This window comes from Pygocentrus nattereri, chromosome 6 (assembly GCF_015220715.1).
Source record: "Pygocentrus nattereri isolate fPygNat1 chromosome 6, fPygNat1.pri, whole genome shotgun sequence".
In the NCBI taxonomy this organism is placed as follows: Eukaryota; Metazoa; Chordata; class Actinopteri; order Characiformes; family Serrasalmidae; genus Pygocentrus; species Pygocentrus nattereri.
In genome coordinates this window covers 17,217,284-17,244,040 of record NC_051216.1, presented here as the reverse complement: position 1 = coordinate 17,244,040, position 26,757 = coordinate 17,217,284, and the positions used below count along the sequence as shown (strand labels likewise).

At 38.1% G+C, this 26,757-nt stretch overlaps 2 protein-coding genes across 5 annotated transcripts; one reads left to right on the top strand and one right to left on the bottom strand.

Annotated features, from left to right (window-relative positions):
- Positions 1 to 433: 433 nt before the first annotated feature.
- On the top strand, positions 434 to 12,826 carry abcb11a (ATP-binding cassette, sub-family B (MDR/TAP), member 11a). Of its 4 annotated transcripts, XM_037539362.1 has the most exons (27): positions 444 to 708; positions 1,809 to 1,906; positions 2,040 to 2,052; positions 2,175 to 2,471; positions 2,572 to 2,656; positions 2,775 to 2,908; positions 3,068 to 3,239; positions 3,362 to 3,486; positions 3,571 to 3,745; positions 4,030 to 4,143; positions 4,256 to 4,366; positions 4,484 to 4,609; positions 4,703 to 4,906; positions 5,883 to 6,053; positions 6,221 to 6,419; positions 6,559 to 6,640; positions 6,739 to 6,856; positions 6,973 to 7,137; positions 7,240 to 7,344; positions 7,561 to 7,722; positions 8,800 to 9,003; positions 9,244 to 9,485; positions 9,729 to 9,885; positions 10,813 to 11,010; positions 11,177 to 11,383; positions 11,680 to 11,826; positions 12,593 to 12,826. In XM_037539362.1, exons 2-27 carry the CDS (start codon positions 1,846 to 1,848, stop codon positions 12,791 to 12,793), a joined length of 3,975 nt encoding a protein of 1,324 aa, XP_037395259.1. In that variant the 5' UTR covers positions 444 to 708; positions 1,809 to 1,845; the 3' UTR covers positions 12,794 to 12,826. The 4 variants fall into 4 exon arrangements, with proteins under 4 accessions (XP_037395261.1, XP_037395258.1, XP_037395259.1 ...); XM_037539361.1 differs by having other exon boundaries at positions 443 to 708; positions 3,362 to 3,745; XM_037539364.1 differs by lacking the exons at positions 9,729 to 9,885; positions 10,813 to 11,010; positions 11,177 to 11,383; positions 11,680 to 11,826; positions 12,593 to 12,826 and having other exon boundaries at positions 434 to 708; positions 3,362 to 3,745; positions 9,252 to 9,391.
- A 5,007-nt stretch (positions 12,827 to 17,833) lies between these two features.
- Positions 17,834 to 18,832, bottom strand: LOC108423849 (taste receptor type 2 member 1-like). Its single transcript, XM_017691452.2, has one exon. It carries the CDS (start codon positions 18,830 to 18,832, stop codon positions 17,834 to 17,836), a length of 999 nt encoding a protein of 332 aa, XP_017546941.2.
- Between the last annotated feature and the right edge of the window lie 7,925 nt (positions 18,833 to 26,757).

Sequence of the window (26,757 nt, the reverse complement as noted above, 5' to 3'; positions counted from 1 at the left end):
ATCAGTTGGAGCCACCGTCACACAGCGCGGCAATTCGGTTTACTGGTATCATGGCAGACGATCGACAATCCACAGCTGCTTCCACTTTCTGTACATTTTCAAGAAATATATATATATACACATGTGTGTGTGTGTGTGTGTATATGTATATAATATAGGAGTCATGCTAATCTTCTCTGCACCGATCCAATATTAGTATGAGTGCTGCCGTAGCGAGTTTATTACTCGCTTACTGCATTCAAACTGCACGGACAGTGAAACCAGAGTTTCGTAGTGTGGGAAAACCGCGCCCAGGCCATCAAATTAGCTACACTTCTGCCAGAGGGTGAAGACAGCAACAGCCACATTTACATGCCCTCTCCTACTCTGACTGGGGGGCTGCTACGTGACCAATCGCAAGAAACCCCGTGCCAATGACTGAAGGCATTCCTAGAAAAACTGGTAGTACAGTGTATGTATTAACATATTTTGTACAGGACTATATTTATCTTCTAAGAAAGCATAGTCTATCTCTGAACCTCCGAAGACCTTGGGCTTGTCAAAGGCCTGAAAGAGGTAATGTCTTATCAGTCTAATAGAGGGCAGATAGCCATGAAGGTGTGGACTGGACACAGATAGCATAAACCCAACCGAAGAGTTATACTCACTGATAGTGACCATACTCTGTACAGACCCTGCCGGGAAACTCCTGAGGATACACAGAAACAGGTAAATGCTTTTCTACTCATTTTATTTTTCTCACAATCCGAAATTATAGTCCAAAAATTAGTGCACATTACTGAAGTCCAAATGAATCGATGTTTAAAACAGATTGAAAATATTGTTTCTCTTTAAGTTATTCTTGTTCTAGTATTATTAGAAAATGTCTGGTGCACTTCTTTGACCACTTTTAATATAAATATATACAAAACTAGTCTTTAAAGAATCATATACAACAGGTTTTCAATCAAGTTACCCACATGCAAAGAACCATTTATTCATTCTAATGGTTGTTTAAGTATTCATGCTATATATAACTGTTGCCTTTGTGAAAGAATCCTTTGAAGAACCATTTATGGGGATATTAATGCAGTAGACAGCCCACAACAGCAACAGAAAGTCTAATAAATCTTTATAATTCTAATTACTATAGACATGTTTAACCTCTTACACATTTATCACATTTTAATGATTATAATTTATAATAATATTCATCAGCTTCCAGGAAAACAATGCAAACTAGCTGAGTTATTATTAAGTAATAGGAGTGAGGAATGCAGATCAGGAATCTCAGGTTAAACTATATCATCATTTTTAGACCTCACTTTTTAAATTTCTAATGCTTAAATTGACAGAGATGACTACACAGACATACATGTATAGGTATTAACCATTTATTGGTTACATAATGACCTAAATGGTTAATGCTGCCAAGTTCTTTGTCTCCCATGGTTCAAAGGTACACATTACTAGACTGTTATCTTATTTTATCTTATAAGAAAAATTATTAAAAACTGCCTAGTTAATATTTCATCTATGTATCTTTAATTAATCTAATTAATTAAGATTATTGGAAATCTTATATTTCTGATACAGAAAATAGTACAAAAATTACACTTTGCACACCATTATATAGTCAAAGGCTACACATAAAACCAGGTAGAGATGAGAGGTGGGTGGTATTGGATGGTGTTTTGTGTAGTGCTGTTTCTTGTCTTGATTTAGAATTGTTTAGAATTATTGTTCTTCAGTACTCACAACATAAATAAGAAAATACATGTTTATATCTCAACATGCATATGCAAAATCTAATTTGATGTTGGTGTTAGCCCCACTAGGGTTACTGAACCAAGGATTTTACTGAACATGAAGGAAGCTCATCAGAGCAGAGAGCTCCAATTTGTGCAAGCAAGTGAAGTTGACGAAGGTATGGCCTGTAGCTTTTTATGGTGAAATGTGATAAGAGAGTATTTTGTTATCTCTTTTTTTTTAAATAAGGTGATTGTGTAACTAATATACTTTATAATATCTAATTAACTTTATAATATCTTATACCACAGCCGCTGAAAAAAGGTGAGTACTGAATTTTTATAATGAAAAAAAAAAACTTCAATTTAAATACAATAAAAGAGGAATAATAATAACAATAATGGTTTGACGTTGTTAATAATGTAACTTTATCTTCACATTGCAAGGAAAAAGAGTGACAAAAACAAAGAAAAAAATCTAGGAGTTGGATTTTTTCAACTGTTCCGCTTTGCTACATGGGTAGACGTTGTGATGATGGTGGTCGGGGGCTTGTGTGCGCTCGTCCATGGGGCTGCCTCCCCGCTCATGCTGCTTGTCTATAGCATGATGACCAACACCTTTGTGGCCTATGAGCTGGAGGTCCAGGAACTAGCTGATCCCAACAAAACCTGCATCAATAACACTGTGACTTGGACTAATGGGTCTGTGGTGGAGCAGGAGGATAATAAAACTGTAAGCTGTGGGTGAGTGCCGTAAAACTGACTGCATTTTAATTTGTATGGGAGTTTTGGTTTGTGCCATAGGACACATGTTGTTTCTCTTACCACTTTTTTGCTCATACAGTGTGGATATTGAGGCACAAATGACCATGTTTGCTTATTACTATGTTGGCATTGGATTGGGAGTGCTAATTGTTAGCTACTGTCAGGTAAAAAAAACATTGTACTGTATCTGACAATTTTTATCATGCAACTATCATAAACAATGACAATGACTTTTAAATAACACGTGTTTAAACAGTCGACATGCCCTCGCTTTTATTTCAGATTTATTTCTGGGTTTCTGCAGCTGCAAGGCAAACACAAAGAATCAGAAAAAAATACTTCAGGAAAATCATGTGCATGGAGATTGGCTGGTTTGACTGCACGTCTGTTGGGGAGCTGAACACAAGGATATCTGAGTAACGTTCAAATAACTTTTTTCTTTATATATAAATAAATAAAATATAACAGCTAAAATCTACATTTACAGGCTTTGTTGTTTTGACTTTCTTTGTCATATGAGTGTCACTGTCTTTTTATATATTTGTAATTGTGTATTTTTCTCTTCATGTTAACAGTGACATTAATAAAATCAACAGTGCAATAGCAGACCAGGTAGCCATCTTCATTGAAAGGTTCTCAACATTCATCTTTGGCTTTCTGGTGGGCTTTGTTGGAGGATGGAAACTTACATTGGTTGTAATTGCAGTGAGCCCTCTGATTGGACTGGCTGCAGGACTAATGGCCATGGTCAGTGTTTATTTATTCAAAACAATGCTCAATATCACTGTAACATTAACAACAAGAGCAAAAAGACATTAAGCCAGGCCTTATAGTTTTAAGTTGTAATGTATGCTGCTGTGTATCTGCAGGGGGTTGCGAGACTGACAGGTCGTGAGCTACAGGCCTACGCTAAAGCTGGAGCTGTAGCTGATGAAGTTCTTTCTTCCATCAGAACAGTAGCAGCCTTTGGAGGAGAGGATAAGGAGACTGATAGGTACTATCTAATGTCTGTTATTGTCTTTGCCTGTCTCAGGTGTATCAAAGCAATGTATGAAGAAGGTATTTTTGTTGTCTCCAGATATGACAGGAACCTTGAAGAGGCTCAGACTTGGGGGGTAAAGAAAGGGGCAATCATTGGCATATTTCAGGGTTACCTGTGGTGTATCATCTTCTTCTGTTATGCCCTAGCGTTTTGGTATGGCTCCAAGCTTGTCATTGAGACAAAGGAGCTCACACCTGGAACCCTCATCCAGGTATAAGTCATTCTAATAGAATCACCTATTCAGCCACTTATTTCATTTACTACTGAAGTTTTACATCTGGTAATGATGCTGAATTAAGAGTTCTATAAGTTCTTCATACACTGAACCGACCATCACCACAGTAAAATTCCCAGAGTTAAATATGTTTTTTTCTACAGTGTAAAGTCCTTCTGGACTCAAATGAATGAACACTGTAAGAGTTCAACACTGAGTATTTTACCATCTGCGTTTAAATGCACAGTAAGCAGATGTGCTTGGCTGTTGTTTAACTCCAGGTGTTTTTTGGAGTACTTATGGGAGCCGTGAATCTGGGTCAGGCATCCCCATGTCTAGAGGCTTTTGCTTCTGGTCGTGCTGCAGCCAAGAGTATCTTTGACACCATTGACAGAGTAAGTCTCACAGTGTTGCAAACAGTTCACTAAAAGCATTGCAAAATCAATAAAACGTACTGTCTTCTGGTGAAGGAAGAATTAATAACTGCCAACCTTTGTACTCACACAGATGCCAGAAATTGATTGTTTCTCAGAGGATGGGCACAAATTAGAGAGGGTGAAAGGTGACATTGAATTCCATGGTGTTGAGTTCAACTATCCCTCCAGACCTGACGTGAAGGTTAGATTCCTTAGTTTTTATAAAACCCTTTTTGTTTGCTAATTTGTTGCTATTTGTGTATTACAAAAAATATTTTTATTTATTTATGTTTATTAATACATTTTTCTTTGGTTGTAGATTTTAGATGATTTAAATTTGGTGGTTAAAGCTGGGGAGACAACGGCATTTGTTGGACCTAGCGGATCTGGCAAAAGTACAGCACTTCAACTCATTCAGAGATTTTATGATCCCAAACATGGAATGGTAAGCCAAACAACAATATACCTGTTTACTATATGCATCCATATGGGATAACTCTACTCAGCATGACATAGGCTAAGCTATCATCACTCATAGGTTACCCTGGATGACCATGACATTAGGAGCCTGAATATTCAGTGGCTGCGGTCCCTGATAGGCATCGTAGAGCAAGAGCCTGTTCTCTTTGCCACCACTATCTCGGAGAACATTCGCTTTGGCAGAACAGGAGTCACCATGGAGGAGATCATACAAGCTTCCAAAGACGCCAATGCTTACAACTTTATCATGGACTTGCCACAGGTAATTAACCAGTACCTTATCATGCTGAATGGTATCTAAATAAACAGCATGTTATCTTATCACGAAGTAGTGGTGTGATCACTTTTTTTCATTTCTTAGCGATTGGAAATTCGACACTCTTGTGAAGGCATATGTCTTATATCTTCTCTGATTAGATGTTTTTAACTTTTGCCTGAAGGGCCTGTATCATGGTAAACCTAATTTTCTACACTTACCTGAAAAGAGTTGAAAGCAGTATGTAAACATTTTTGAAGTTCCAAAATGTACCGTTGACTCCTCAGTCCATATGGTTCATACATGATTCTTTCATTCATTATTTTGTATACAACAAGATTACTTGTTCCCCTCTATATAGCCCACAGCAACTTAGACCTGGCCATTCACACTGAGGTTATAGAAAGTGTTTCAGTCTGGACTGCTTATTTAATTGAGGCACAACATAGAGTATGGAAACACAGCAAAGATCGTTGACAAAAATGAACATTAAAGGCTCACTAAAAAAGAAAGCCTGTTTAATTTTAAGGGGTGAAGATATGTTGGAAAATGGCTATGTAAAAATTAATCACACAAAAATAAATTATGCCCTGCGATGGACTGGCGACCTGTCCAGGGTGTATCCTGCCTTCCGCCCGAAGACTGCTGGGATAGACTCCAGCATCCCCCCGCGACCCTGACGGAGAAGCGGCTTAGAAAATGGATGGATGGGTGGATAGAAAATAAATTTAAAAACCAGCAAGAAATATGGTCCCTTTAAATGTTTTGGCTGAATTAGTGACGGTGGTAAAAAGATAGTGCATAAAATTAGTTACTCAATCAAAACCTCACTTAGTTCTGTTGACAGAATATAAGATCACTGTTTAAGGTTTATATATTATAATGCTACTGTTTTTGTTTATATAAAATAGAGATTGTTCCTGTGACTGAAGCTGAGAACAGAATGCATGATTTTTCATAATATGTTGATTGATTGGTGCAGAAATTCGATACACTAGTTGGAGAAGGCGGGGGACAGATGAGCGGTGGGCAGAAGCAAAGGATTGCAATCGCTCGAGCTCTGGTTAGAAACCCCAAAATCCTACTGCTAGACATGGCCACATCAGCCCTGGACAATGAGAGTGAAGCTACTGTGCAAGAGGCTCTTGACAAGGTGAGACCAACTGGTTGTACCTTAATTAATTGATAGTCAACGTAAAGGTACTATTGATTTCATCTTTCATTTTCAGACTTGAGCAATTACATTAGAAAAGTAAGAACATCTTTCTGTGATATGTTTATACATTTGGCGCCAAGTGATTTTTTTTTTTTTTTTGTCAGGCTCGCATAGGCAGAACCACAATTTCTATTGCTCATCGTCTGTCTACGATCCGTAATGCTGACGTGATTGTGGGCTTTGAGCATGGCTGTGCTGTGGAGAGGGGCTCACACAGTGAACTGCTGGACAGGAAAGGAGTCTACTTCACTCTCGTCACGCTCCAGAACCAAGGAAATGTTTCCAATCAGAAAACAAGCAACAGTGGGTAGATTCTAAATCTGATGCCTAATTAGTGACACATTGTTTGACAAGTCTTTTTGTAATAAGTCTCTTTGATTTTAATAAGTCTCTCTTTGATTTTTGTAACAAGTCTCTTTTGTCTGTCTTTCTAAAACACCAGCATCTGATACTGTCGTCCTTGAAGATGATGGAATTGAACAAACAAGAGGTTTCTGCAGGGGAAGCTATCAGTCTAGTTTAAGGTAAAGTGCACAACAAAACAATATTTTTCAGAATTTTAAGTGGAAATAAATACCTTTATCTCATCTGGAGTTATGGAAATGAGATTAATGTTCAACAGACAATCCTTGCGAATGAGGACACAGTCTCAAATGTCAAATAACCTCATTGATGCCATCTCTGGAGAACTGAGGCTGAGAACTGACAGTTTCAAAGTAGAGACACCTGAGGATGAAGAGGTAATATTTTCCACTGGTGGAGCAGATTTTGGTCAGTTCAACAAAACATTTCATCTATATAATGCAGGTGCTCCATTCTTTCACTCAGATTGCTTTATCATTTGATTCTCTTTAAGAAATTTGATGATCATTCAGAGCAGTCAACTGAATCAGCACCTGTGGCTCGAATTCTGAAATACAACCAACCTGAGTGGCCATACATGTTCTTGGGATCTTTAGGAGCAGCTGTGAATGGATCTGTTAATCCTATCTATGCCCTCTTGTTCAGCCAAATTTTGGGGGTGAGAGATGTTTTAAAGTACCAAGAGAATTTCCTGTTGTAGTGGAATGTAATCGTTACCACATGTGATATGAAGATAATACTGTCTCTCTCTGTTCTATAGACATTTGCTATCAGAGACCTGGATGAGCAGAGACAACAGATTAATGGGATTTGCATTCTTTTTGTCATTGTGGGATGTATAAGTTTCTTCTCACAGCTCCTACAAGTAAGATTTTTTCATGTACTTACATTTCAGTGGTATATTGTTTTAACAGCTATATGCTTGATAGAGATACAGAGCAGGGTATGCATGTCTTTTATTCATTATGTGTCATGAAGAACTGTAAACTCCTAGGACATGAACATAACAAGATGTCAGCTTGTAGTTGAATGTTTAATGTTTGTTTCATTATATGGCAGCTGAGCAGTGTACATGTTACAGGGCTATGCTTTTGCTAAGTCTGGGGAGCTACTGACTCGCAGGCTGAGGAAGATTGGTTTCCAGGCCATGCTTAAGCAGGAGATTGGATGGTTTGATGATCCTAGAAACAGTCCTGGAGCTCTTACCACTAGACTGGCTACTGATGCATCCATGGTGCAAGGGGTGAGTAGGTCTGGCTGTCAAATATAAAGGAAATAATTTATCTGCATAAATTCAAGTGTAATTCCATATATTTTTCACAATTTTTATGTAATTCAGTCTTTATGGTATAAACAACATCTTTCAGAGTGGTTTGATAGGAAATGATTCATAGTAGACAAACTCACCACTTCAAGTTTAGTTTCAAGTTTATTTTATGTCAGGACATTCATGCATTGAAATGCTTGTGATGAGGTAAACACTCCACAGCAAGGCATCATTATATAGATACTAAAAACAGTACGGACAAAATGAAGTAAAAATCCAAAAGAAAATGCTAAAACTGAAATGTATTAAATATACACAAAATATAGAGACAGGAACAGCCTATGTAGAAGAACTCTCTGCTATGTACAAATATATTAAATCATCTTTGGTTTTCCATATATTAAACCAAAGAAATCCATCTTACAGTGGTGGTGATAGGAACCAGAAGTCATGGTGTCTATAAAACAAATATAGTCATTTTATTTAGCATCCAAAACAATTAGTTGAATTGACTTGCCTCTCCTGAGTATTTAAAGGTAATGTTAATAATGATAAAACAGTGGTAAATTGGAAAAAAAACATCTTTGGTCACTATTTGGCCTTACAACTCCCTATATGTATCTCTCCACCATGAATAAACAAAATATACTTTTTTTAAAACTGTTCTCAAACCTATTACAAAACAATATTGCAGGCATCAAGCAGCACATTCATAACCATGTCATGTCCTAAAAGTCTAAGAGTAAGCTTTTAGAGATTGTAAACACTTCAGATATCTGGTTCCTGTCATCACAACTGTCAACAGTTATAACCCAGTAACTTCTCAGTAAGTTTCTCTAGAACAGTGCATTTCACATCAAACAATTCTGAATGACTTTATTTACCTATCAACCACTGAATTATGGAGAAATTTTGAACAATCAATGTAAATCCCTCTTAAGGCTTAGGTTAAGTAAAGCCGTCTTCTGTTTCAATACACTTTGTTACAGTTTAACCTTAACAGAGAAAACTAAAGATTTACTTGAAAATAAATATTTTCCCCGTATGCGTCAGGCTACCGGCTCTCAGATTGGCATGATTGTTAACTCACTGACCAACATTGGAGCAGCATTCATCATTGCGTACTACTTCAGCTGGAAACTGAGTCTGGTAGTGACCTGCTTCCTCCCACTGATTGGCCTTTCCGGGGTCTTTCAGGCCAAAATGCTGACTGGATTGGCTAATGAGGACAAGAAAGCAATGGAGGCAGCAGGACAGGTGAAATAGTTTTACCTGTTACTTCTTTTTTTACACACATAATCTCTTCTTTAGAAAGTATCTCTTCTTTCTAAACTATTTGGGCCAGTCGACATGGATATGTTTCCAGGATAAATTATGCTAGCTCTGAACTTTTATATGTCTAACCCATCTTCAGCCTGTCCCTGATTTTATCATTTACACACAAGTCTTCATATTATAGTTCTAGATGGTTTAATGATTCTAGACCTGCTCCTGCAGGTGTCCAGTGAAGCTATGGCCAACATCAGAACTATTGCAGGTTTGGCTAAAGAGAAGCACTTTGTGGATCTTTATGAGCAGCAGTTGGAGCCCCCCTACAAAGCAGCCAAGAAGAAAGCTTACGTATATGCCATCTGCTTTGCCTTTGCCCGGTGTGTTACCTTTATGGCATATGCAGCCTCTTTTAGATATGGGGGCTATCTGGTTAATTATGAGGGACTTCACTATGTGGTTGTTTTTAGGTAAGTTATGAAACACATTAATGCTAAATACTGTATCTGTTACTCTTCATGTAAGCAACAAAAAATGTATTATTGAAGTTCTAAATTGTTCAGTGTGCTTATGCATAAACATGTTCATGTAAGTCATGTAAGTGGTTATTGCAAACATGAACACACATACTGTATGTTAAAATGAATTATGAGATTTAAGCTATATATTGTCAGTGTCTTCGTAATTAATTCTATGTCTGTTTAATCCTTTAGAGTGATCTCTGCCATTGTAATCAGTGGCACAGCTCTTGGAAGAGCTTCAACGTTTACACCAGACTATGCCAAAGCCAAAATTGCTGCTGCCCACTTCTTCAAACTGCTGGACAGAGTCCCCAAAATCAGCATTAATCAGGCAGTGGGACAAAGATGGGTAAGAAAACTAAGCTACTTGATCTGTCTGGTAAAAAAAAAGTAACTGATTAAAATTAGTCAAGTGTGAAGGGTCTGCTGTATTATGTGTTTTATATGTAATATGTTCAGTATTGTGTTATTGCAATCTGTGTATGTTTTATGTGAGCTGTACCTGGGAGGTCATTGTGAACAGTCATTCCTGGCTGTCTATGTATATATTAAGAACAGAAATTGCTGTTGTACCTAATTTGGCAATGGTCCAGGCAACAATGTACCGGAACCAGCCTTTATAAACATGGCCATTTGCTATGTTTAGTGGGTCAGTTTGCCATCTGTAAGCCATGCACCCAAAAAAAATATATAGATCAATGCTACAGATGCAAGGCTGACCTCCTGGTACTGGTTCTAATGAAAGAGGGGTCAAGCTAAAAAATAAAAAAAAAGTTGGTTATTTATCGCCTTCAACTTCACTTTGCCTTTTTGTAAGAATTTCTACATATAGTCCCCAAAAGTTTCCCATTCTGGAAACTCCTAGACTAGAACATACATGTAGATCATGGCAGCACTCAAAAATGTCCAGAGCTGAAACTGAAACTGATTACAGATAATGACTCAAACATTATATACATTTGTATATCACATGCTGATGCTTCTATTTTAGTTCACGGAAAGTAGTTTCTATGCTTTCAATTGATACCTTTTGTGTCTGTTAAAATAACAGTTCAACAGCTATTCTGTTTTTTGCAGCTTCAGAAATTGTGCTTTAAAATGGCCCTTGAAATTTTATTTTTCAAGTTATTAGGTTTCATCAGTCATTTGTTATGATGTACTGTAGTACACTCTCTGACAAATATGAAGGGGGGTTTTGAATAATTAATCTATTTCTTGTCCAGTGAGACATTTTCAAGTATTTTATTAAACAAGTTACTTTGATTTTGTCTTACAGGCTGACTTTAAAGGTAGGGTTGATTTCAAAGGCTGCAGGTTCACATACCCAAGCAGACCAGACATCCAAGTGTTGAGGGGACTAGAGGTGTCAGTGAGCCCTGGACAGACACTTGCATTTGTGGGCAGTAGTGGATGTGGCAAGAGCACTAGTGTTCAGCTCTTGGAGAGATTCTATGACCCAGATGAAGGCCAAGTGGTGAGAAACCAAAGTATTATTGCTGTAGCTCATCAAGACATACAATTTACATACAAATTACTGTACAGAAAAGTATTAAGAGCATTTTTCAGCGTTCTTTTAAATTAGATATTGATGACATGACTGAAGGTTTAATTGCTGATCGTTTGCCTTTCCTTGACTCCAGTTGATAGATGGACACCCATCCCATGGTGTTAATGTACCATTCCTGCGATCTCAGATTGGAATTGTATCTCAGGAGCCGGTGCTTTTCGACTGCACTATAGCAGAAAACATCCAGTATGGTGATAACCTGCGCTCTGTCAGCATGGAGGAGGTTGTAGAGGCTTCTAAGAAGGCTTATCTGCATGATTTTGTGATGTCTCTGCCTGATGTGAGTAAAATAAAAAGTGGTAATGAGTGTAATAATAAATCATGTTTATTATGGTCAGATTTATTATAGTACAGCTAAGACCCAAATCCAAACTTTGGATAATACCTAAAACCTGAAACACATGACTAATTACACTAATTTCACATAATGGATAGCCTGGAAAATATTCCTGGAGTTTTCCATCTTCCTTGCAGAGTAAAAAAGTTGACAAATCAGAACAGATCTGACCATTAAGAAATATGTTATTGTAGTGAACAAATCAACAGCCTATTGTCCTCACTGTGGTTGGCTCACAGAAATATGAAACTCAAGTTGGAGCTCAAGGTTCTCAGCTCTCAAGAGGGCAGAAGCAGCGTATAGCCATTGCTCGCGCCATCGTCAGAAACCCCAAAATTTTGCTGTTGGACGAGGCTACCTCTGCTCTGGACACAGAAAGTGAGAAGGTATATCACATATAATTTTGTTTCATGTGTTGTAAAGTGCGTCTCTAAAACAAGAAAAGAACTTACAATAAAATACAATAGAGAACACCCATGGTTTTAGGATTATATATGACACACTACTTGGCCAAAACCATAGGCAATAATAGTGTCCACTCTTCTGGGAACGCTTTCCGCATGATTTTCGAGTGTGTTGGTGGGAATTTGTGCCCATTGAGTCAAAAGAGCATTTGTGAGGTTAGATGCTGATGTTGGATGAGAAGTTGGCTTGCAATTGACATTCCAATTTATGCCAAAGGTGTTCAAAGCAGTTGAGGTCAAGGCTCTGTGCTTAAACTGCCCTGTGGTTAACTTCTGATGAGATCATTGCTTAGTGCTCCAGGATGTTTGTAAATCTAGAGCTTTTGCTCTAGAGACCAATAAAAGTGAGACCAGAGATTTTCAGTAGGTGTTAAGGAGGCAGATGGTCTTACTAATATCTTACTAATGAGATAACCAATGAAAACAGCTTCAGGTGAAACAGGGGAAGGACTGACTGCATGGACATAAAGGAGTGCCACATGCTTTTGCTCTTATAATGTATATAATGGTTCAAAGTATTTTAAAGTAGTCTGGCTCATATTAAATTATTAAATTATTAAATCATTAGTGCACTTCCAAGTCACAATTCTCTTGTATTCAGGTCATCCTTGTTTTCCACACATCTTTCTTGTATTGTTAAATTATTAAAACTGTCTGTTTGGCTCCTTTTCTCCTTTTGCATGTGCAGACGGTTCAGGCAGCGTTGGATGAAGCTCGGCGAGGTCGTACCAGCATCGTCATTGCACACAGACTCTCCACCATTCAGACTGCTGATATTATTGCAGTGATGTCACAGGGTGTTGTCATAGAGAAAGGGACACATGAGGAGCTTATGGCTAAGAGAGGGGCCTACTACAAGCTGGTCACTACAGGTGCACCCATAAGTTAAAAAAAAAACAAAAAAACTAAATTAAATTACAAAGTATAACACTGGAAAAAAATATTGTATGAATATCTTATCTTGTTTAGCTACGTAGCCAGTTTTGCTAATATGCCTCAAAAATAGATTGTAGAATGTATAGATGTATTTTCTACAATTGGTGTGAGGAATTCTCCACTGAGAAGGAGCCATTTATAGGACTATAGTGTGTTATATTGGATATTGTTGACCTGACCTGTGTATATGTACCCCATTTTGTTCTTATCCTGTTTTGTATGCATAAGAACGACTTAGAAAAGATTGAAACATTCCTGCTGTAATAAATATAAATAATAAAACATCACAAGGGGATTTTTTCCCCTGGATATATGGTTGTACCAACCACCTGAATAGTCCTAATTAGATTTAAAAAGACTTTTCAGTTAGAGTACATAACATTTATCATGTTTATAATACCAAATATACACACATTTATACAATTAGATATCTTTATATCAATATAAATGATTTTTTTCAAGTCTGAAATCCTGCATCTAGCATACAAGGTCTCAGTGTCTTGAAAGAACTTGCTGAATATTGCATGAATTAAAGTGAACTAATCAAGGCTAACACTAGTTGGAGCCAGCCACAAAACTAGGTTAATATCAAGTGTGCTAAAGTTACTAATGTTTCCAATTGAGTGATGCTGTTCCTAGAGTCTATTACTGTAGCTTTATTGAAGACAACCATTTAAACATTGTAGCTTTCTGAAGAATATATTTGAGGAATAAGCATGGGAAATAAATATTAACTCTGCTGTTTATTTGAACACCAGTTAGATATGGAAAAGTAAATGTTCTATTCCTGCTCCTGAAGAAATGAAACAAAACTCCAATGAAGCTCCAGGGCCAACGAAACACACCAGCCAATCAAATTTACTGTATTCAGCACATAGATATTCACTGTTCACCTTGACAATTACTCTACAATATGGAATGCAAAAAAATTAAGGAAACGTGTTTGACTCATAATTATGATTCGGCGATATTTTAGAAATTTCTTAACCTGCTGTGTTTTCAAAGAGTTTACCTTTCATCCACACAAAGGAAGAAGATAAGCATTTTAGTAAATGCTCTTTTCACTCACACAAAAATTGCACTCTCTGCAAGACAACAAAGCTTCATTGTTACATGCTAGAGCCACATGTATGTTTTTTCTTGTTTGGTTTTTTTGTTTCTTTTTTTCTACCCCATTTTTTTTTTTTGTTGTTTGTTTTTTTTTTTTTTTTGTTCTATTCCCCTCTACCTGATGTCCCTAACCCAATCTAACCAATGGCTGCCTCATTGGCATTCAGCAGGTATACTCTTCCTCCAATTGGAATTCAGCTGCTGTACTCTCGTCCTCCATTTGATTGAATAGGGGAGGGTATTTGAAGATAAAAAGGCTATTAGTTTGCTGTGCTGTTGTTAAATGTGTTGCCAACTTTGTTTTAGCTTTGGCCTCATTTTGTAGCTTTAGCTTTGCCACCTGCTGTATTTTATGCAGGTTAACTCTGGTACAACAGGTTAGGTGTTTTGTGCTTTTCATATCTTTGGGACCATACATAGTCCACCCTCACTGCGGGTTTGGCATTGTGTAGCTTTACTTACTATAGTATTAATTACTCAATGTTCTCAATGTTAACTTCGTTTTGTCTTTTTGATGACCGTGAGTCTTGAAAATCAACCTTACTAGCCTGTTTCATATTTATACTGTTGACATTGTTTAGTTGGATGCTTTTTTTTTTTTGTCAATTGGCCTATCTCTTTCATCTGCTTCACTGAAACCCATCTATATAGTGAATGTTGAAAATATCATATTATACACCCTTTTCTGGAAGGTATATACATAACAAAGATTATGTAGGAGAGTTATACATCTCTTTACATATCTAATTGAACATTTGATTGAGAAAGTAGCACGTCTTGTTACAATGCTTATGAAAAGGTTGCATGCACACTCGTTATATAGGTATATATTATATACAACCATATTGAAATAAAAGAGAAGAACGATGTTCAATGTGTAATTTATTACAGCAGGAAAGTTTAAATATTTTCATCTTGTCAACTTACATTAAATATATATTGTGGTATCAGAGCACACGTGTTCTATAAAAAATAATTGGGTAGCTGTTACCAGAGTGTTCACACATGCTAAGCTTGGATTATTTAGTTCAATAGAAATAAATGCTTAGACTCAGTTATTCTGTAGGGACTTTCAAATATCTACATGTCTATTAATTATATTTTTCAAGTCACAGACTGAAATTCCTGCACTTGGCAGACAAAGTTTAAGTGCCTTTATAGAACACTAGGGGAAGCCAGCATCAAAGAGCATGTAAGTATCAGTCACTTCAGAAGATTTCTGCAGAGAACTTGTAGAGAGAATTCCCACTCTGCAATGTCTTATAGTTTTCTCAAACGCTAGAGGGCGCTCCCGAGTGAGTCCAAAATGAATGGATAGATATGGAGCATATCAAAAAATCATAGTTTATAAATGCTTGAGCATTTTTAATGTAAAAGAATGCAATAATTTTCTGAACACTGAATATAATAAAACATTTTAACACTGCTGTTGTGTTAAGAGCTTTTAAACTTGATGTTCTTGGTTTTTAAACTTGATGTATGTTCATGACGTCACTGAGTGTGAACAGCCAAAGAGCTGCTCCGCTCGCCAACCAATCATCACTCTCTAGCAGTAATGCCAGCTTTTTGCTGCCCAAAACCCATTTGGTGTAGAAAAAAGGAAATATATAGGTAGAATGTCTTTGTTTTTTTTTTTTTTAGTTAAATACATCTTTCTACTTTCTAAAATTAAAGAAACCTTCTGGATGAGTGATTAGAAACTATTTTAACTTAGCCCTTGAGTTCCATTCACTCCCATTCATTGAGGGCTCATTCACAGGCGCCTTCTGCTGTAATTTCCTTTCCCAGAGTCTACTACTTTAACTTTTATATCAGTTTTATTATAGTTTTAACATCATAACTTCCTTAATAGCATTAAACTTTATATTTATCTTAACTCCTTATTTCTTGACAAACAATAATGATCTACCGAAGCAGGAGCTCAGAAAGTGGACTTTGAGAAATCAGACACATATTCTGCACCACATTTTTTGAAGTATAATATTTTGGTCATAACCTAAATGGAAAATGGAAATTGATAGTTGTTTTCAGGTAAGGATAGAAAAAAGAATCTTTAACTCAGCTGTTGATATGAACACTGGTAAGATATGTGCAGTTAAAGGTTCTATTAGCAGTTAAGGAACTGAATTGAAGAAAAAAGAGAATTAAGTGTGAGATGCCAGGAAATTTTGAAAACTCAATAAATGTTTGTTGACTGGGGACATTGGGATCCTATTGTGAAGTATCTTCAACAGCAAGCAAACAGAAAAGCTGAACATAAAGTCTCTTACAATGGCGGTGTGGATGGGAGGTAATTATCCCAAAGGCCTCAGCTTCAAGCCTCAGATACCTGGACTTTAGTCACATGACTTGGACTCAAGTCATGAATTGGAAGACTTCAGACCTAACTGGACACATCAAAATACCTGTGATTGCGATTTGTTCACCACGGTTGTGGTTTCTATTGTTTACTATGTAAATGCAGTTCAAAGAAGTGCACGTTTGTAATTTATGTGAAGCTACAGTGCTGCTGTTATGTATCCCATGAAAACATATAGTATTTTTGCCATGTGTTTTAATGTGTTAAAAATCACAGAACTGACACTCAGTTTGTATTGCTTGCCAGGATGGTCAGCACTGGGTAATTCTAGCAAGCTAAGCTGTTAGTCAGCTATGTTTATTCTTCTCACCTAGCAACCAGAAAATTACGCAACCAAATAGTCACTGGAAACTTTCAGAGGAGGGAGATGTGCAGGTGTTGAGGGTTAAAGGGTTGAACACAGGGCTAAAAGATTTTAATTGTGAAGTTCAGTAGTACTTTACATTTCTTCTCATTTGTAGTGACACCACACACTTAAATGTTAACATAACTTGAGCATGTCATTTTAACATGCTGTCATCAAATGGGCGATATTACTGTTAGCTGTATCACTTGACTTGACTCACTTGCGTGTCCCTTTCCAGTGGAGCTAAGACAAAATGGTTACAGTGCTTACAATCTCTGTACTGATTTTAATGTTTTTCAGTGCACTGCTCCAATTTTCACTATTGACACAGCTCATGAAGAGAGCAACATCACTTTCAAAGCATCACTAGCGTGGTCTGGACTTTGCTAGAGGATGGAGACTGTCCTACTAAGACATTAGACTATGATACAAAGAAGATCTTGGTGTGCTTCATACCTCATGGAGAGGTTGGTTGAATTTCAATGTAGTGATCATAGTACACCATGTACAAAGTGCAGACCAAACAACATACTTGGCTGTTGAAAGGGTTCAACTTTATTTTCCTTATTTACATGATGAATACAGGGTAACCATTATGTGTTTAGTGAGAGTAATAGTGGTAGGCTACTTTTTTTGATACACACAATCTTGCAGTCAGTGAAAAAAGTGAGGATAATTAGCTACTGCCTTGCTAACAATATCTGGCAATAATAAAAACAATAACATAGTTAATAATATAACTAGATAATGAAGTGTTACCTGGAAAAGAGAAATGATAGTAAAGTAGGTGCTTTACAATCAGTACATGATTGTACTGGTTTTTATACAAGCTGGGTTTCTTCAATAGTAACTATATAGAACTTTCTCAAAACACTGCTGAAAAATATATCATGACAAATGTGCTGCAGAAATCAAAGAGCAAACAGATGTTTAATTTGAACTGCACTTTCACTGCAAGATGACTCATATTTACTAATGATGGAAGCACGGAAGTGCTTGAGATGTATGCTATCAGGATTGCAAAGCAGTAAAGAAATTTTCTCTAGTTTTATTTGGTTGCCAGTTCAAATAATAAGTGTTAAAAAAAGATAATTTCCCACTTGAACATGTAAATATTTTGTACAAAAGGTTTGCACTTCAACATGTACAAAATTCTCAATAAATTCTCTACTACAAATTCAAATAGATCCAAGTTTGAGAGTTTGAAGACATATTTGTAAGACATGAATGACTTGTTGACGAAATACTGTTTGGCCCACACTCAAATTAATGGTTATTCCCAAAGAGTACAAGCACGCAACAGTGCAAAACAAATGACCATTTAAATCTATTTCTAGATAGAATACAAATACTAGTAATTCTCTTACTAACAACCAGGTTGAGCAGAGGAAGTATAAGAGAGCCTGTATGCTGCCTGTGATAGTCACCCTCATCTGTTTCTGGAGGCGAGGAGAAGAGAAAGACCTGCTGCTCTCTTCCATGCTTTTCATGTGTCTTTGCAGGTAGAGAACAGTTGCACAGCTTGATGCAGACATCACAAAAAGACACAGCAAGAAATAGGCTAATCTTATCCATGTATCTGCATACAACACATCACTCACTGTGTCCAGTTTTTTATGTATGACAGCATACCATTGCAAGTGTGTTGTATTAAAGTTTGTCTCAGCATTGTATTCATCAAATTCTCTATATGTAGCTCTATATGCAATGCCTAAAGAGAACTCAAACATAAAGAAGAATTTGTCCATGATCAGAGCAGAGTATATGAACACTCTGATGTTCTTCTTCATCCAAATAAAGGGAGGATGTTGAGCAGGAACAATCTGGCAGTAGTAGAACACATTCAGCCAAAGGATGGAGGTCACACTGGTCCTCATGGCAAAACAGATACATTCTATTATAACAGCATAACAAATATCACTCACTGTAAATATGTCATTTTCCATCATAGCAAAAAGAAAAACACAGGCTTGGAGAGTGGTGTTGTACCCAACAAGTGATCCGAGTAAAACATTAAGAGGTTGTTTTAGCTGATCTGTTCCTTGCTGTGGGAAGATCATGCAGAAAACAAAAAAGATGTTCATACAAAAGCAAACAATAGAGACAGGGATATTCACTGCAGCAAAAGCTATGGAGCTCATGCTAACAGAAAAATCACAACAGTTACTGGGTGCCATGTAGCTTATCTTGTCTTTCTGATTTGCAAAAGCCAGGCGTATCTCATATATACCCTCTGCAGTTGAGAAGGCCCACCCTCAGAGGAAGGAAAATATTTGTTTGTGAAGACTAGGTCTAGTTACACTCTCTTCTGTTACAAAACTTGGAGCTGGATGTAAGGTTATGGTGATATTAGCTTGCATGCTTTAGAACCTAACGTGTCATCTTTTTATTTTATTTATTTATTTTTTGAGTGTTTAATGTGAGATTCTTTCTTACTCCAAAATAGAAAATATTCTCTTCACCTTTCTATAACATAAGTCACTGCCATTCTTGAATAAAAAGTTTTACAATGTATGTATTGAACTTGTAATGATAAGCACATTATAATAGTACAATATCCTGCAATATCTTATGAATTTTTAACTGATTCCTGTTTGTTTGTGTTTCACACATCATAAATTCACCTATTATTCATCTAAAGAGAAAAACAGACATCTTTGTATGTTTTCCTTCATACAAAGCAACAAAGGTTCAGTGCATTCACCCACTATTCACTCCTTGTTTTTGGTTATGATACTGATGTGTGAAATGTGATGATTACATAAAGTAGCATGTGTCAGTGAACTATGAAAACTACTAATGTATCAGTTTCCATTCTACCTATGTTTGCAATGCAAATTACTCACGCTGGCAATTCCCAAGCTTAGCAGAGAATATTCTCTCGCTCTCCGCTAGTACTTGCAATATTTAATGTGAACAAAGAAAGAAACTGACTAACTCTGGTAGTTGGCTATTTGAGAGAAAAATAAAAGTACATGAAGAGAACAACTATAGCCAGTGCATTAATCACAGACCCCAGACTGTTACTGGCCTGACTCTAGGACTAAAACCAGAGACAAGAGTGAGAGCGATCACCAGAGCAAATGATACAGACAGAAGAAGGGACAAACACAGACACAGAAGAATGGACAGACACAGGAGACTGCAGGGCTGACTAGACAGGGATCTGTGAGGTCTGAACCATGGAAATGTCTTCAGCCACGAGCAGAGGAATGGATACTGAAGCAGTGGCATCTTCAGGTGCAGCTTTGCATTGTCATGCTGAAACAGCAAAGGGCCTTCTCCAAACTGTTGTCATTAAGTTGGAAGCATATAATTCTCAATGTGTGTTGGGACTAAAAATGTGGTGTTGTGGGTTGAGTCAGGTCAGACTTAAACAAAATGTTTTCAGGCTAGATATTCTAGTTTGGATCAAAATCTCAGCAATGATTCAAGCCATACCACCAGTTACCATCACCCATTCATTGATTTTACAAAAACTAACACAGTACATACATGAGAAGAGGTAAGGGCAACAGTATTGATACAATCAGTAATTAGGGCAATGGGAAACAAGAGTCTTTTTCGGGCTGTTGAAGTGCTCAATGTACCCAATTCAGCAAGAAAAAACCCACAAAAACAACAAAAATAAAACAGTTCAGTTTATGAATCTAGCAGAGTTCCATCACCCGATTAATATAGAGCAAAGTAGAGGGACAGATGTTTGGGACAGTAACCAAAAAGGCTTCAGAGGACCCTCTGCCTTAGAACTCTGCAGACACACCAGATCTGCTTACCCTGGTTAGAGGTCACTCTGGCAGAACAAGGGCAACTACTGAGAAAACAACAACAGGTCTTGTCTGGAGTAACTCATTCTCTTGTGGCATTAGCCCACCAGCAATCTGAACAGCAGGCTTAGTTGATACAACTAGTGGCTAGTGTTAATGAGTTAACTACGTACCTCCAAAGTATGAGTCTAGCTGAACCAGAGGTTAATGTTACTCACCCCAGAGCCCAGGCAGTGGCTTCCCCATCAGTGTTTCAGATGGTCTGACTTCTGTATCCAATCCTGCATCGCACAACCCTCATTCTCTATCTCATCCACCTCAGTAGAAAGCCCTAATGCCAATAACACTGTTCACATCCCTTCAAAATACTCAGACCTTAAAGAGTCATTTAATGAAGACAATGTTACTGAGTTGCCCCAACACCGACGTTATGACTGTGCTATAGAGCTAATAGATAATCCAATATTTCCCAAATCCAGAATCTACCCCTTAACACAAGAAGAAGAAAAAGCCATGGAACTATACATCCGAGAAGCTTTCGAACAGGGATTCATCAGACCCTTGACTTCTTCCATTGCCTCTATTTTTTTCTTTGTCAAGAAAAAAGAAGGTGGGTTACACCCTTGTATAGATTATTGTGCACTCAATCAAATTACCAGAATTTCCCCATATTCTCTTCCCCTTGTTCCAGTAGCATTAGAACAACTAAAGGGGGCCAAGTACTTCACTAAACTTGATCTCAGGAATGCATATAATCTAATAAGAATCAAGGAAGGTGACAAATGGAAGACTGCATTTATCACCACTAGGGGGATTATGAATACTTCTTTATGCCTTTTGGCCTCTCTATCTCGCCCTTTGTCTTTCAGGCATTCATCAACAAATTACTTAGAGACATGCTAGGGAAATATGTAATAGCCTACTTAGACGATATTCTTGTGTACTCCCCTGGTTAAAAATCCCATTATCAGCACATCCGTAACATTTTTAAACGTTTATTAGATAATAACTTGTTTTTGAAATGTGAAAAAATGTGAATATCTTCTACAATCTGTTTCGTTTCTAGGTTATGTCATTAGTGCCCAAGGAGTAGTCATGGATGACCAAAAAGTAGAGGCAGTCATCCAGTGGCCTACTACCTCCTCAATCAAAGAATTACAGAGATTCTTAGGCTTTGCCAACTTTTACCACTGTTTTATATGCAACTTCAGCAGTATTGCAGCTCCTCTCACATCTCTCCTAAAACGTGGCCCCAAGAAGCTTAAATGGACAGAACAGGCAGATAATGCACTTCCAAAAGCTAAAGGAAGCCTTCACCACAGCCCCCATTCTTAAACACCCAGACCCATCTGAGCCCTTTATAGTTGAGGTAGACCAGGATAGGGGCACCTTGTGGCGTTTTACTCATATAAATTATCTCCAGCAGAGAGGAATTATGGAATCAGAGACAGAGAACTGATGGCGGTAAAACTAGTGTTAAAGGAATGGCTTGAGACACTGGCTTGAGGGAGCAAACCATCTATTTGTTGCCCTCACTGACCATAAAAATTTAGAGTATCTGCATTTAGAGTAATGCTAAATGCCTGAACGTCCATCAAGCCAGATGGTTCATGTTTTTCTCACACTTCTGTTTCTGCATTACTTATAGGCCAGGCTCTAGAAACACCAAAGCAGATGCATTATCAAGGATTCACCAAGAAGACAGCCCAGTATCAGAACCAGTTGCCCCTGAGCATATTCTTCCCTCTGAAGTGCGCATTTCCTCCATTCGTTGGGAGATAGACAAATCCATTACAAAGGCATTAGCCAACATTTCAGTACCTAGTCAATGCCCCTCAGATAAAACAAATGTACCTCTTCCATTTTGCACTCAGCTTATCACTTGGGCTCATTCCTCACTCACATCTGGCCAACAGACCATGGTCACACATCGCAATAGACTTTGTAACTGACCTGTCAGTATCCCAAGGCTTCACTACCATCCTTACTGTTATTGATCGCTTCTCCAGGGGTGTCAGGTTTACTCCATTCACATCCATTCCAAGCACATTTCAGTCAGCAGAAGCTCTATTAAACTATGTCTTCCATTTGTTTGGTATACCTGAGGACCAGTGCCAGAGACTCTCAGGTTTGGGCTGCTTTCTTTGAGAGTATATGGGTATCTGTTAGTCTCACATCAGGATATCATGTTCAGTCAAATGGACAATGTGAGAGAATGAATCAGGAATTGGGTAAATTCCTGAGGATTTTTTGCTATGAGAATTCCATAGACTAGTTTTATTTTTTGTCCTGGGTGGAAATAGCACAGAACTCTCTCACTAGTTCAGCTGCAGTTATATTCAATGTATCCTGGATACAACCTCCCCTGGCACCATGGACTGGATGGTGTTGACGAGGAGGACACGAATCAGTGCATCAAACACGTGTTGCAGAGGAACAATCACCAGGCAGATCGGCTTCGGAGCGAGATGCCAGTGTACCAGCCAGGAGATCGAGTGTGGTTGGCTACAAAAGATTTCAGAAATGTATAGGGAAGTAGAAAACTTCAGCCCAAATACACTGGGGCCTTTCAAAGTCATTGAATGTACTAACAACGTAACTTATAGATTAGACTGACCCCCTCGATTTAGAGTCTCCTGTTCTTTTCACATGTCTCTGCTTAAACCTGTTATTGCAGGTCCTCTGGATGAGGCTGCAATATGTCAGATGTCATGCTGCCCCCACCAGACGAGATAGCTGGGGCACCCGTCTACACTGTCCATAGGCTGCTGGACTCACAGAGATGAGGGGACTCCTCCAGTACTTGGTTGACTGGGAAGGATACTACCCAGAGGAGCAGTGGTGGGTTCCTGCATGGAATGTCTAGGACCTGGGTCTTATAGCGGAATTCCACAGCAGTCACCCTGACAAACCTGCTCCTTGTTCTAGGGGTTGCCCAAGGAAGGGTCTCTCCAGCTCTCTCCTTGATCATCTGCGGGGTCCTCATGGATGGACCCCCTCTGTCCAGTGCCTCAGCGCTCTAGATCTCCTGAGTATTAATGTTTGTCACCTGTGTCTTAGTTTAGTATATAAGCCCAGGCTTTATCAGTAGATAGTTGTGAGGTATTGTATCCATTTTGTGATCTGCTGAGCGTTCTATCCATTGTGTTTGTGTATGACCTTTGCCTTTTGTTATGACTCTGCCATTGGGATCGTTGTCTCCTGTTTTTTGACCTTTTTGCCTGCATCTTTGACTATGCCTTTGCCTCTTCCTTTTGGATTGTATGCCTTGTGTTATGTATGTTATGACTGCCCCCTCCCCCCCTCCAAAGGCCTAGGGGATAAGTGGGCCAATAACATATGGTTTCGATGTGATGTTTGCAGCACGAACCAGGAACGAACAAGACACGAATTGTTTAGTTTCTTTTGTGTTATTTATTATACACTCAGACTGTGACTTGAGTGAGACCCCCATAACAATAACTACAAAAAAAAACAAAAAAAACAAATATGCTTGCTGTCAAAAGAACAGAATTCTGGACCCGGACGATGCTAAAGTAGAGAAAACACACAAAAAAACACACAAAAAACTACCCTAGCTCTTAAATTGAAATCCTCACCTAGTAGCACAAAGAGAAAAAAATCTCCACTAGTCTTCCCTAGTGCATAACATAAATACATGGGTTGGTGCCTGCCCCTTACCTAAGGTTGGGCTGTCACATGATGTAAAATGTACTAGCATGCCCATCTACCCTGTCCAGAACCCTAAGAAAGCACAACAGCGTAAGAGACAGAGAAAAGGAGAGAGAGAGAGCATAGACAGCCACAACACAGCAAGGCCAGCAGGACTAACAGTGCGAGGCACTTAAACATAAGCTAACCTCAACTAGACAACTTGATCAAAACAGACAAGATTAGTGAGGTGTCTAAGCCTTGATAAAAAACACTATATATGATACTGATATGATATTGGGCTCTAATATACATCCAGTTATGTGCTATCTGAAAACACTTTACTGTTTTTACTGTTACTGATGTTACTGATGTACTGAGTCTGGAATGCTCATAGGAAAGAAGGGTCCATATGTGGATATATATCTAGGTCCCAAGAGAGAGATGGGCCCCTTGCTTTCTCCCTCTTAGCTTCAAAATAAGCTGAGGCTATTTTAATAGGAACCAGATGTGGACTATACCTTATGACAAAAACCACTGTGGCATAAAAGCATGGACTCAAAGCTTTATGGGCAGAGAATTATTGTCGCATTCTCTCCAAGCTGTTTCGCAGAGGCTTGATTCTGACTTTGATCTCTAAATGCAAATAAACTTTTTTATGCAAGAGATGGGTGTCATCGAAGAGTTTCTTCCTTCACCTTCACAGCTTTGCTATTGAAATAAACCACACCTAGCGCAGACACGCACAAAACTGCACTAGTAGAAACAACACTATGTTCATGTGGCTGCGACAGCAACTATAACTAGGAGCACAAGCTCATGAAAACAGCTTGGAGCACAGGAGTAATGCCAGCCTCCTCACAAGCTTTGGCGGGCTGCTTTTAAAGTTCAAGTCCCTCCTCCAGGGCCAGAACTCTGCATGATGATTGGCCATTGTGTGGTATGTGTCAATCCTCTGATGACGACCAACACCGCAACCAACCCTGAAGTAGAGATAGGGAGCAAACAAGGGAGGAGGCATATGGAAGCGAGCGAGCAAGAGAGAGCGCGAGAGAGCAAAAGAGATAGATAGAGAGAGAGAGAGACAGACACCAACCAGAAACCCCTTTTCCAGGCCAGACACGTAACAATGTACATCTGTTTGTATGCCTTTTGGATTTGACCACTGCCTGTTTTGTGATGACAGATCTGGACTTTAAAACCTTCAGTCAAGCCTCATTTATGTTTTACATCCACATGCATCTGAATCTGGTTGGCACATTACAATGGCCAACACGTCTGATAGATATTTACTGTTTTTGTATATTTTTAATAGACATTGGATGTTTATGATAAATTATAAATAGAATTTATAATCCCAGTCCTGGTGGCTCATGATCTGCACATTTTGTTTTATGTACTATGCATACCTGATCCTGCCATGTGTAACTTGTTAATTAGTTAACAAGTTGACAAGTTAAAAGAGCATAGTGTGGTGTTGGCAAGACTGCAATTAGGAACTATTGATATATATATATATATATATATATATATATATATATATATATATATATATATACTCTTAAGTATATTACAGTTAAGTCTATAAGTATTTGGAAAGTGATCATTTTTGTAATTTTGCCTCCACATATAAACCACCACAATGAATTTGAAATAAAACAGTAAAGATGTGATTAAAGTATAGACTTACAACTTTGATTCAAGGGATTTAACTAACATATTGCCTTAACTATTTAGTAATTCCAGGCTTTTTTTACATAGCCCTCCATTTTCAGAGGCTCAAAATATAATTGGATAAACTAACCTAATTATACTTACAAGTATTATTTTTAATTCTCAGATGCAAGGCCTTTTCAATGAAAGACTGCCTGAAGCCTGGAAGCCATGGACTTCAAATGTAAGTGTTGAGTGTTCTTCCTTCAGATGTTTGGCAGGCATTTACTGCAGCTAATTTCAATGGCTGCTTGATTTTGGGTCTAACTGAAGATAAAACTGAAAGCAGAAAGTGGAAGGAAGCTGAAGTTGGTTTGAGGTCAGGTGACTGAACATTGCATTTCTTTGCCTTAAGAACCTCATGGGTTGCTTTTGCAGCATGTTTTGGGTCATTATTCATCTGTTCTGTGAAGTGCCATCCTATCAGTTTTGCAGCGTTTGCCATACCTATGGACACTTCAGAATTCATCCTACTACATCTATTGGCAGTCACATCTTCAATGAACACCACTGACCCAGTTCCATTGGCAACCATACATGCCCATAACACTGCCTCTACCAGGTTTGTGAGATGATGTGGTATGATTCAGATCATGAGCCTTTCCTCTTCTTCTCCATATTCTTCTCTTCCCATCATTTTGGTACAAGTTAATCTTGGTTTCAACTATCCAGAAAATCTTTCTAGAACTAGGCAGGCTTTTTTAGGTGCTAGAGAAAAGTTGATTCTGGCCTTTCTGTTCTCGAGTGTTACCAGTGGTTTGAATCTTCATGTTAGCCCTCTGTATTCCCATTCATGAAGGTGTCTCTTGATTGCAGACTTTGACAATGATTCATCAGCCTCTTCTAGAATGTTCATGACTCGACTGCATCTTGTACAGAGGCTTTTCTACACAGTTGAAAGAATTCTATGATCATTCACTTTAGTTGTCTTCCAGGCCTTTTTGGTGTGTGTGTGTGTGTGTGTGTGTGTG